This window comes from Epinephelus moara, chromosome 5 (assembly GCF_006386435.1).
Source record: "Epinephelus moara isolate mb chromosome 5, YSFRI_EMoa_1.0, whole genome shotgun sequence".
NCBI classification, from domain to species: domain Eukaryota; kingdom Metazoa; phylum Chordata; class Actinopteri; order Perciformes; family Serranidae; genus Epinephelus; species Epinephelus moara.
In genome coordinates, this window is record NC_065510.1 from 34,637,039 (window position 1) to 34,649,622 (window position 12,584).

General features: G+C 41.7%; 2 protein-coding genes across 3 annotated transcripts in view; one reads left to right on the forward strand and one right to left on the reverse strand.

Moving 5' to 3' along the window:
• The window catches only part of LOC126389773 (myosin-10), a 667,776-nt gene that overhangs the window by 405,230 nt on the left and 249,962 nt on the right, over positions 1–12,584 (forward strand). The window lies entirely within an intron of this gene.
• Positions 1,311–12,584, reverse strand: part of evi5l (ecotropic viral integration site 5 like) — a 60,987-nt gene continuing 49,713 nt past the window's right edge. For both annotated transcript variants that reach the window (XM_050043652.1, XM_050043651.1), the window contains 4 exons: positions 12,180–12,326; positions 11,552–11,647; positions 11,312–11,407; positions 1,311–7,924 (listed from right to left, as the gene is read on the reverse strand). In XM_050043652.1, coding sequence (XP_049899609.1) covers positions 7,619–7,924; positions 11,312–11,407; positions 11,552–11,647; positions 12,180–12,326 — 645 coding nt within the window. In that variant the 3' untranslated portion in view covers positions 1,311–7,618. The remainder of the gene's footprint in view (positions 7,925–11,311; positions 11,408–11,551; positions 11,648–12,179; positions 12,327–12,584) is intronic.

Below are 12,584 nucleotides of genomic sequence, written 5' to 3' on the forward strand. Positions count from 1 at the left end.
ATTCATTTTAATATCGCAGTGCATCTATGACACATATGCAATTTTCATTTTGTTATGTAACTGCTGTCCTACAGTGGCAAGTTAACATATATTAGTCAGCTGTAAATATAAAATAAAAGGATTTTTTTGCCGCCTTTTCAACTTCACTTGTGAACAGACTGAGAAAAAATAATTAATTGTGCTGCTAGAGCCTACCACCGGCAGCTACTGGCAGATTTTCAGGTGGTATGTTTTCTTGCGTGCACTGGGGATGGACTTTATCGGAAATTAAATGGTTATATTTTGTATTTATTTTGAAAATATTTAAGCCCAAAAACCTGCCAGCAGGTATCAAAACACGTCTCATTTAAAATGTTGCCCAGAATAAACTGTTGGCATTAAACAGATCCTGTAAAAAATATTGAATTCTACACTCCTGCATGCACAACATTTTTTCAACTCCAGGAGTTCAACTTATGTTTTTAACTTTTAAACATTAAGGTCTAAGTTTTATAAAACCTACTAATGTCCGCTGATATTATTCTGGCCGCTGATGCCACTGTGTTGTACAGTTTATTTGGGAAAACAGTCATTATGTTGCTAATGCTGGCTGTGTGTGTCACTGTAATGTGTGTGTGATGTGTAGGCTTATTAAATGTTGTTGGTTTTCTTGTGGCTGTCATGCACCTCTGCGGAAGTGCAGTTCCTATTGTTCCTATTATACCCCAGTCACTCAGGGAGGCTTCAAGGACAAAAAATTGTAGCGTCAGGGAACGTAAAGATAAAAAACAAAACAAAACAAAGTCACATCCTAGCCACCCTCCTTCTCTAATAAGTAAAGAACAGTCCCTTACTCAGTCTAAATATTAAGTACCAATAATCTCCTTTCACAGCCCAGCTCTTAGACTGGGGCATACATGGGAATCACGTGGGTATACTAACTAATAAATTTAATTATTCAACACAAAATACTCATGAGAGCAATCGGTTAAGTCAGTAGTGTAGGGAGTGGATGAGTTAAAAGGTGCTGCATAGATGTTGAAAAAGTACCAAAACCACAATGCAGAGGTGCAGCCCAAAGACTGGCTGCTACTCTGGCTTATACACACAGGCACAACTGGTCCAGGTGTGTCCAATGTTAACCTCCCACCAACAGGTCTGCAGCCCTGGAGACAGAAGGCAAAGCGCACCAAGTGGAGGAGGAAGTGTAATGCAGCCTGTTTTAATGCATTGATGCGAAAATCTTGTCTTAGTACAAGACTTAACATTTTAACAAAACTATTACTGGAGTGAAAATAGTAATAAACAACAACAAGACAATCAGGCCTTTGCAAAGGTGCAATGTCAAAGTTTATTTTGTATCATTCATAGGATACAGAACACTGAAATGTATTTTTTTCCCCCATCATACTGGAATTTATATAATCTTTACTGTCATTTAATATATTTGATAACAACATCAGTTGAATTGCAAGACAGAAAGAGAGAGGGTGGACAAGGTTCCTGGGTATGATGCTGTGGATATCAAACAGCTGTCACATACAGCACATAATTCTGATAAATCCTACACCTGACTAACCAGCTGGAACAGTGCCTTCTTTGAATCTTGTGACACACTGTTTTGCGCTGCATTGTCTTATTTCCTGCTTTAAATCAGGGAAAACGAGTGTGTACGTTCCAGGTTCAAGATGATAAATCTGGAGGAACACAGTGTGAGTGTATTTCAGTCCACACATCACTGACTTTATATTACATGGCTGTTTAATGAAGGGCTGTAGTGGCCGACTAGTCGATGAAACCCTCGTTAAACATACATGAAGTCATTTAGCATAGTGTGTAAATCTACCTACCTTTATGGCACATTATGATATTGATCATCATGGTCTCGTGTAATGCTGTTAGCAGGAGAAACCAAAGTACTGATGGTAATTATAAAAATAATATTAAGGATGAGAGCTAGTACCATATTCAAAAAGTAATTTACAAACATATCAAAATGTTTCGTCACAGTAGATAGAGTTGTATGTAGACAGTGGTGAGAACAGAGCACCATCACTGGACAGCAGTGTACAGATGTGTTGAAGGACACTGAGCATTGCTCTGAGTCCAGTTAGGGTTAATTTTGGAAAGGAAACCGATACTCAGTCCCAAATGACAGATTCCTACAATTATTCTATGCACTCTTATTTTTTTGACTGAAATCCAAGCTGAAACATCAAAGTTATAATCCTTGCGAATTTTGTCATGGTAGATCTGGCAACACCCGCAGTTAGTGGTGGAATTGGCAAATACCTTTTAATGATATGACTCCAAGAGATCAGTTTGAAACATGCTTTGTGGTTACTCTGTCAGAAATTAACCAGAAGAAGTTGTCCATTTGTTTACAGTGCAGCCAAACAAATCATGGGCTGAGAAGATCTATCGCTTCACAATGTTTTGATAAAGACGTGTATGGCTACATTCCCATTACAAGCCAATATGGCCCAAATCTGATTCTTTCAGAGCAGTATGGACACAGATATCTGATTTATTTCAATCAGATCTGGACCACTTCCATATGTAGATCTAGATCTGATACATATCCGATACATGGCCATGCAACCAATGTGAGAGATATCGGAAATTCACGTATGTTTTTCCCATACATTCATGGTTTTTCCATGCCATGCTTCACTGCACAGGTAGAGATCACTCACCGCACAGTGTTGGAACGGTTGGTTGCCTACATGCCATGATAGCATTGTCGTGAGGCGCCGACATTGGAATGTAGCCCTGGACATCCTAAGGTTTGGAAGAACTGTTACTCCATGAAACCCTCGGCATCGCGGCCCCACCACTCCTGACTCCCCCTGCTCCCACAACTCTATCGCCACGTAACTACCAGCAATGCTAACAAAGCTACGGCATTGCGTACCTTCGTCTTCTCACCCTCATGCCACTGTTCTGACTGTTCATGATCCCTAAGCCTCGATCGTCTGAAAAATGTCGATCGCAGAAAAGTGGGCAGTGCCCTCCTCAACATATGAGGAATTGCCATACAAATCATTGAAGACATGAACGTTTGCACCACTATGTCATTCATGTTTCCCCCATGTCTGTTTGGCAAATGTCATGGTTTTTGTTGTTGTTTTATGTGTGTGAAGTTATTGGTCACCTGAGGTGTTTAAGGGGCAGATATCCTGTAACACTGATGTCAGATAGGCTATGTGTCACTTCAAACATAAATGTGAATAGTCTAGGCAGAAAAATCTGATCTGGGGATAAACTTGAGTGTTAAGCCCCTTGATGTGAATGTAGATTAAGGGTCAAGCAATTAGCACTAGAAGTGTTTATAGCTGTTTAAACCACCCAACCTTGACATTGTCCAGGTAAATATCCAGTTGTGTGTGTACACATTAAGAGTGACAGAATGAATTTCAAACCCAATTTACTTTCTTACCTCTGCACAGCTGGCCAATCATGGCATGCATGAAAAGGATGTGAATGTCAGATTGAATACTTACACTGAAAATTAACTATATAGCAAGGCATTTACTGAATGTAAATGCATTGAATAGCTATTGCTAGCAAAAATTTAAGAAAATTACAGAATAAAAATCTCAAGGATTATAACTTTGAGAGAAATTCAGCCAGTTATGACCCAAAGTAAATAGGGGCCTAAATTTCATGCTCGACAGAGCCAATGCCAATCTGTACATACTACGAACTAGAGGGAACTCAACTGAAACCATTCGTACAACGCTCATTTAGTTTGACGACATCCAAACACTGACTCCAGTGTAGAGATTTTAGTTGCTCCATCCACCAATGACCACTAAAAGGCTGTTATCTGCAACAGTATGGTGGGCAAACCAACATCCTCTTTAGCTCTTTGATGGCCATTACTGGAAAATCCAATTTCCTTATTTCTTCAAACATGGCAATAATTCCCTCCTTTACCATTCCTTCATTTGTATTGCACGGAAATGTTAGTGATGAAAGTGGGCTTTAAGAGAATTTAGAGAAAATCCTTCGACGTCTGTCTGAGGAATAATGAAGCACAATACAAAGTCAGGATGGATAATCTCGGAGCAAAGCACTCAGATAACGTCAAGGTCCCGCAGGAGAGCTGAATATAATAAGAAATGATCCCACCAAGAATCCATTCATCCACACCATCTCTCACTGCTTAATGTCATGAGCAGAGACTTCCACTTTCCCTGTAGTGCAAAAAGCAGATCACTGCTCTACATATGACACCCTGTTTGATAAAACTATACACACTCACCACCTTCAGTAAGACGTGACTGACAGTGATACAGCTTTAAATCTTATCTACATACTTTTGTTCCTGTAACACTGTATATTTCATATCTCTCCATACATTTTACACCTTTTTTTTCTACACAGAATATATTAATGTTTGATATGTAAAATATTTTCCACCCACACACTACCTGTTGGCATCCTTATGATATTAACCACTCCCTCCACTTTCATCGGCCCACATGCTGCAGTTTTAGCTGTCAAAAAGTGATATGAGCACATGAACTGGTGATTCCAGATCAGCACTGTTACCTGGATTTCTTTTGGCTTGTATGGGACACTGATATTTAAAGGAATTGTTTGACATTTTGGGAAATACACTGAGAGGACTGACACCACTTTTGATGTCTGTTTGTTACATATGAAGATCTTAGCTTAGCATAAAGACTGGAAACAGAGGTGAACAGCTAGCCTGGCTCTGCCCAAAGAGCTAACGCTAACTGACATATGTTTGTTGAAAGCGACTAAAGAAACTGTCACTTTAAAGAGAAAATAAACTCTTCCTTTTTCAACTTAAAAGTTGAAATAAATAGCAATAAAAATACCCTAAAAAAAAGGTTTGTCCAATTCAGTACTATCAAGGTTTTTACAGCTTCACTTGGCCTTGTATAGTCTCACGTAGCCAGACTTACCTTCACTGTGTCACCACTTGAGAAAGGTCTGAAATCACCATATTACCATTCTGCTTTAGACGAAAAACGCTCTGGATTTTTTGCGTTTCTGTAAACCAATCACAATCGTCCTGGGCCGCGCTGAGCCCAGTATGCAGAAACAGGGTCCTTGCAAAACAGTGTTGTGGGAACACACATGGTGACAAGGCTAACTGTTAGCATCACATGGGTAACATACCTAACAATTATTAAAGGGTATAATGACAGAGTCGAGCTATTTCGGTATTAGTGTTGAGTTTGTTGGGACTTTTGAACACCTCAGAGTTGGGTGTCAGCCCTGCTGCTGTGTTAGCTCTTGCTATACAGGAGACTCACTAGGAGGAGAGTGGCTCCAATGACAGCCGCACCAGAAAGGTTACTGGTCTGGAGGGGAGTCAGGCGGTCCGGGGATCAGATTGTTGTGCAGTTGTGCTAATCCTGCGCAAATAAGACGAAAACAAGCTCTGTAATTCTCAAAGCACATTTAAAGGATGAAATGCGCCCCTAACTGTGCTGCAAAGCAAATAGCCTCTTGGTGCTCCTGTGCTGTTTGCAAGGTTTTAAATTAGGTAATAGGCTATGCACACATTTGGTGCAAAGTCAGCCATTTTCTATCAGAAAATGTAAGAGTACAAATTACAAATATCAGTGCTTACAGCCAGACGCAGTGACAGTGAATTTATTAGTGTCTTTAAAAGAGATGTTAGTAAGTCAAGTGCATTTATAAGCAGTGTCATGCCCAGATTTTCCAGTGATCATGGCAGGCCAGGCATGTGCGTTTAAAAATGCTAACAGCACTGACAGACTGGGATTTTTAATCCCATTTACAGCTTCTCTCAGGCACATTTAAATTCCTTACCTAAAGTTTTGAGGAATACCTCCGCACCTCATTGGTCAAGACCTGCAGCTTACAGTCTGAACATTTCAAATTTCTTTGTCTCTCTGTCAATGTCCTGCCTTCTGTGTACTTGCCACAACATTTATGCTCTGCAACATGGATAATTGCAATAAGATGCAAAAGTTTGTGAATTGGACCTTGAGATGGGGCAGATCGCAGTTGCAAGTGACGCGCAATTCATGGTGCTTTCAGTCGCCACAATCCATTCTTTGTAAATTCGCCCCTCTATATTTTAGCATTTACCATTGTACCACAATTGTGTCCACAATACAGCTCTTTAGCCTCGTCCAAAAACTGTGTAACCACAAGTTTACGAGCTGGACTTTTTCTTGACTGTGCACAGGAAATCTTTATGCCCGGCTAAGCTAAGTGAGTGGTGTCAGACTTCTCATTTAACTCTCAGCAGGAAAGCAAATACATGTTATAAAATGTCAAACTATTGCTTTAACTCACACATACACAATGATCATGATTGGCTTTTAAGAAAACCAAATTGTTCCCATCATTGCTAAATGAAGCTCCAGGGAGTAATCGAGTTCAACTGCTCAGTTTTCATATCTGATCAGTCTGCACAGTTGTTGTCACCCTAATCTATGGCAGAGTTACCAGGAGGTTACATGTTCACCTCACGAAGATTACACAAACAAAAGGGAACAGAAAAAACAAAATGGAAGGAGTAAATCCAAAATCATAGCAGCACATTTCCTGTCTCTGAAACAATCAGTGTCACAGTGAACCTGTAACAGACGACTAGTTGGCACAAAGGACGGTGTACAAAGTTTGGCCTCTGTCGGTATCTCTACACTCCTATAGTTTCATACAGATATATAAAAAATAAAATAAAAAAAATATCAAAATAAATTACAACATATAAATAATTAAAACAAAACAAAACAAAACAAAAGATTTGGCAACACTGAGTTTCTTCCTTCCTTGTTTTGTGGGTGAATATGTTTTGAAATGAGCTGTTGTATTAACTCACTTGGCTTCTTGTCGTCTGCCAGCCACAGACAACACATATATTTAGTTTGTTAAAGTGTTCATGAGTCATTAATGAATGCCTGTTTGATGTGTACATATTCCTACACTGCACCTCTCCTTCTCATACTCACCACCATAAACGTTTTACTTCAACACTTCTACTGAGAGGTAAATGGATGGCTGATAGAAGGTTTTTTTTTGTGTTGGTCTTCCTAATGAGAGCATAAAAAGGGAAAAGAGAGGATAAGGATCTATTTAACTCTGAACCAATCAGGAGGGAGAGTCATATAAGGGTAGACAGAGCATACAGTGTGTCAAGTGTCTATCACTCAGTTTATAGAGAGGGAATACTTATTTTCTGTCTACCCATGTTTCACTCCTCGTCACAGTCACAGGTTCAGGTCCAGTGGTCGATCTTGAGCAGCAAGAGGCAACAACAGTCTTGCTGGTCCAGTTTTAGTCTGTTTTGTCTGTTTGTGTGTCATATGTTTGTGTTTGGATGCTTTCTGGCACGGTTACACGTGGGAACAAGGAAGGAGGCTTTACATTACCTCTTCATCAGGGGACACAGGATTGGACAGTGTGGGGAACAAGGTGGTGGAGACAGTAGGAGCAGAGAGATCACGGGTTGATGATCAGAAGAGGTCCAATCAATGCCACAATCTCTGCATCAAGTTAACGGTAAACACTGGAAAAGCCGAGGAGGAGGACTGGATTAGATAATACAGCCCCAGTTTACAGTAGAAGCTCCAGCGTCTCTTTAGCTCAAAGAAATCCAATTAAACCGACACACCCCGTGCAGGTTTCAGTTATCCAGCGCCTCGGCGCACACCATGCTGCCATACAGCTGCTGTGGGTCCGGGTGTGTCAGAACCCGCTCCTCTGCCTCGCTGTCCGTGCTGCCCTCGCTGTCGAGGCGGGCAGATGGGTGACACGGGCCGGACAGGCTGGGGTAAAGAGCGCTGGGAGGCAGCGGGCTGGGGAGGAGGTCCTCGTCTGAGCTCAGGTAGTCCCCCTCGGCAGAGGCGGGACTAGCCAGACAGAGATCCTGATAGTTGGTACTTCCACCTCCACTGCTGGGGGCTGCCTTCTGCCCTCGTAATTGCCTGACCTAAATACAGAAATGAAGGTTTTACGTTAGTCAATGCTACAGGGAGGTTTTGTCTATATCTCAGAGGTATTTACAATCTTAAGGCAATGTCAATAAATCCCAAGAAAATTCCAACAATCTGCTAGTTACCCAGTCTGTGTCACTATTCATTCCTCGCCTAGGTCCAGACCTTTGAATCTGCCCACTTCACAGAGAAGTTAAGTTACATTACTAAGTTACAGTTGACTAATTCGTCTGGCATAATGACATGAAATAGTGGTTTCTCAGTTACAGCTGGGCATTCTTGTTTTTTGCTAATGTTATTCAAAACGAGTAAACTGTGATGGGGTGGTGGGAACTATGGTGGATAAGGCACAGATGGTGCAGCAGGTTGATGCATGTGCGATCAACTCAAAATAAACTACAGTGCCCCAGTTAAATGTAGTAAATGAAGATGTAATCAAGTACATCATCGTGGCTCATTGATGTGACTGCAGACAAATTGGAGCTCTGTAGCAAAGGGGTAATATATTGGTAAGTGAAAGAATTTTATTATAATATCATATACTTAGATAATAATAGCCCAAGGTCTAATGGTCTATAAGCTGTGTGAATCTGTTAGACAAACCTTTGAAAAAACATTATATGTCAGGTGCTGGGAATTTTTTTAACAGGTTGCCGGGTGTGAAAAAAAAACCCCCAGTGAAACCCACTGATCTGAATCTTGCTTACCATCTGAGGTTGTGCAAATAGGGCATTGGGGTCTTTACAGCTAAATCTGAGCACCTGCTTCTCCTGTTAGGTTGGGGAACTTGATGAGAAAATTGAACGTGTCAAAAAAAACAAGAAAGCTTGTGTGTTTCCGTTCCATCGCTGCTGACCAGCTTTCAGATTACAGCGGTTGTTCTTGCCTGGCAGAAGAGCCACCGCTACAGTTTATCTACACATGCATGCTTTTTGCGTGTTAACCCTGCATGTACCACAGTGACTCATGACAAATCTCAGAGGTTTTTGTTTTCCCCCTATCATACACTCAGGCTGGCTGTAGGGTGGGGGGAGGGGGGAGGGGGAAACCAGTGGTTAACCAATGGAAATGTTTTGACTGTGTCTTGACTGCTCTTCATGCTACAGCAAAATAAAGACCTGAAGTCGGGCTGTTTTGGGCGTCATTTTCTATCAGTTTGTTTGCCAAATTCCTGTCAAGCTGAATCACACTGAAGAGCATGAAAATACATGCATGTAAAATCATTATGTAAAAGCTGTCGTCATGCATCATCGCTGTTATTATGACTCAATCGAAAGATGACTGCTTAGAGGAGGACATATACTGAGATTTTTCTAAATGGTTCAGGGCTTCCTCATCTGTACTCACGTAAGTTTCGCTCTCATCTATAAAACCACTGCTTTGATTATAAAAAAAGGTGGTGAGAGTAGAAGAGAAGAGTGGAGCAGTAAAGGCCAGGGCAGTCTCATCACACCCCCTCACTATATACACTTCCCTCCTTGTCACGCACTTGTGACTCTCTGAATGAACAAACCCAGAGTGTATGGTGGGTGAAAAACTTTGCGTCTCCCCAACAGGGTGGAAAAGGTCTTCATAAAGACAGACAGAGTGAGCAACCGTGTATAGAAGCCACACAGCTGTGGGTTCACCTGAGGCAGAAAAAAGCACGTATTCTTTTGAAAGTCATTCATCTTTCAGGAGTAAAGTTCACTGTGAACCAAATGATGAGAATACTGTTGTTGGGGAGGAGCAGTGGTCTCTTATTACAAGAAATACATTGAAACAGCTGGGTGAGCGTATCTGGGTGGAAGTGGTGTCTGTTGTGAGGCTGCATGTAGATGACAAGATTCGTCTGTGGTGGTTAGCAAGGCTGCAGGGTGTCTGTGTGCACTCTGTGTCTCTCTGTGTCTATGTGTGTCTTCTATCTGCACGCCATTTTGAAGTAGAACTCACCAGTCAACACAATCCTATCATGAACACTGTCATTAACTATGTGTTTGTCAGCTATGCTACTGTAAACCTAATTAATCATAGGCACATGGATTTTAACGGATCAATAACTGCTGTCAAGAAATATTTGGAATACATTTTAAGTCATCTGTCACTGCCTCAGATCTTACAACAATCTGCCAATGCTTTATATCACAAGTACCAGGTTTAATAAAACCTCTGAATATCTGCAAGCTGAAACACAGAGGTTAAGATTCAGATAGGTCTGGTCTGTCTTTTAATGACTGTTTCCACTGATTGGAGAAACAGTCGACTAATTAGAGCTCAGTAGGTGGGATTCTGAATAGGGATAGACCATCGCCAGGCCACACCCCTATTGGGGTAAATTATTGCTCTTTCACACACAGGAAACAGGAAAACGCTGAATAGCTGTTGTTTAGCAGGTTGCCCAAGGCTTTACACTGATATCAGAGGCACATAAGATCCATGAATATTCACTTTCATTGTGGTACATGGCTGAATGATGCTGGTGACAGTAACTACTGATGGACAGCTAAGGTTAGCTTGTGTAGGAGGCTGCTGCAGTACAGTCATACAGTATAGCACCAACATTTCAACCTCAATCAAACATTTGGCTATTAACAGGTTTGACATTTACAGACGACACTCAGCCTAATGATACTCGGTGATCCAATCAAATATGTATGATATGTATGATATGTATGATATCCGGCTGCTGTGATACATCATCGATCCACTTGGACAGATGAAGACTGATGGGACATAACAGCAGTCAACCATAATTCATTAATCTATTGTGAACGCTCAGGTTTAGTCAAGGTTGCAAAATAATTGTAAGATATGTCTATAAAGCAGATGTTTTGGGAGAGAATAATTGAACACACATTACGTAGGTGCAAGGCTATCAAAAACAACATTAAGGTAAAAAGTAAGTAAGTGTGCAAGCATTATTCTTTTCCTTTAAAACAGATGTTTAACAAGAAATCAATGCATACAAACTTAAATTATAAAATTATAATCCTTCATTCATTTTCCGTTATGGCTTATCCTGTTGGGGGTCGTGGGTGGGGCTGGGCTGGGCCTATCCCAGCTGACATTGGACAGGTCGCCAGACTATCGCAGGGCTGACACATAGAGACAGACAACCATTCACGCTCACATTCACACCTACAGACAATTTAGAGTCACCAATTAACCTGCATGTGTTTGGACTGTGGGAGGAAGCTGGAGCACACAGAGAAAACCCACACTGACACGGGGAGAACACGCAAACTCTGCACAGAAGGGCTCCCCCACCCTGGACTCTGTGAGATGACAATGCTAACCACTGCACCACAGTGCTGCTGTCTATATATCGGTTTCCTAACCCCCCCCGAACAGTGCCATTTATTGTGTTTTTGTGTGTGTGTGTGTGTGTGTGTGTGTAATCCAACCTCATTCTTGAGCTCAGCGATCTGGTCCCGGAGCTGGTTGATGTACTGTCTGGAGTCTGAGTGGTTCAGCTGGCCCTGGATCAGCCCCTCCTCTTTCTGAAAAACACATTTCACACACTGAAGGTTGAAGTCACAGTTTCTTTATCGTTACACTGTGTTGAATCAATCATCATACACACACTTCATGTATGTACAATCCTTGCAAACACAGAGGCACATACACGCAAGACACACACACACCTGTATCTCGAGATCAGCGATCTTCTGCCTGAGTTCAGCCATGGCAGCCATACTGTCTGCTTCCCTCAGTCGCACCGCCATCACCTCCTCTTTACTCTGCATGTATGAGGGGAGAGAGAAGATGACATTTGCTGCTTAATAGCTGAACTCTTTGGATGTCTGTGATATACTGGATTTGAGTGATGGATACTGACAATGCACCATGAACTGTCCCGCTCCCTCCATCTACGTCCTGCTCTGTCCCTCCTCCCTCCTCCATCCCTCATTCCAGACCTCCTTTATTGCGTCTGTCCTTCTTTTTCGGATAAGAATCCCAGAATTTATAGACTCATTTTTCACCCATTTTTCCTGAAACATTTTCTATTTCTGCTCTGCAAAATCTACCTTCTTCTCTCCATCCTTCTCTGTCATCCCCTCCCTCTTTATATGCTCTTCATCCCTATTTCTGCCGTCATGCCTTGTTGTTCGTCATCCAGTTTGTCTCATTACTGTATGTAAAAATCTTTTATGTTTCATTAAGCCGGACCAGGAAAACATTGCCCTTCCCATCCATCAGCCCGTTCTCCCTGTTACTTCTCTCCCCCTCCTGCTAACTCCTTTTCTCTTTCTCCTTCCTCTCCATTCAGACCTTGCAGTCAGACTCGGCCTGCTTCCTTTTCATCTCGTTGAGCTGGGCCTGGAGAGCTTTGTTCTGATTGGCCAACATCTGGAGCCGGTCCTGCAGGGCGGAGCGTTCCTGATCGTTGCGACCAATCAGCTTGCTGTGGATCTGGTTCTAAAGTGAATGAAGGCAAAGGTGAGAGTGTGAGGAGGGCTCCAATTTATTATCAATTTCATCATTAATAAATTGTTGTTTTTGTGCCTGATTAATGAATGAATCATTAAATCAAAACCATTGTTTTTTATGATACGGCACGTCTGGTGTGCACTCCGCTTTTGTGCCACATGCAGCCTTTTTCTAGTGGCATAAAAATTTAAATATTCTCAACTTTTCAATGCAAGGTTGTGGGACAATGGCAAATGCAGATGAAAG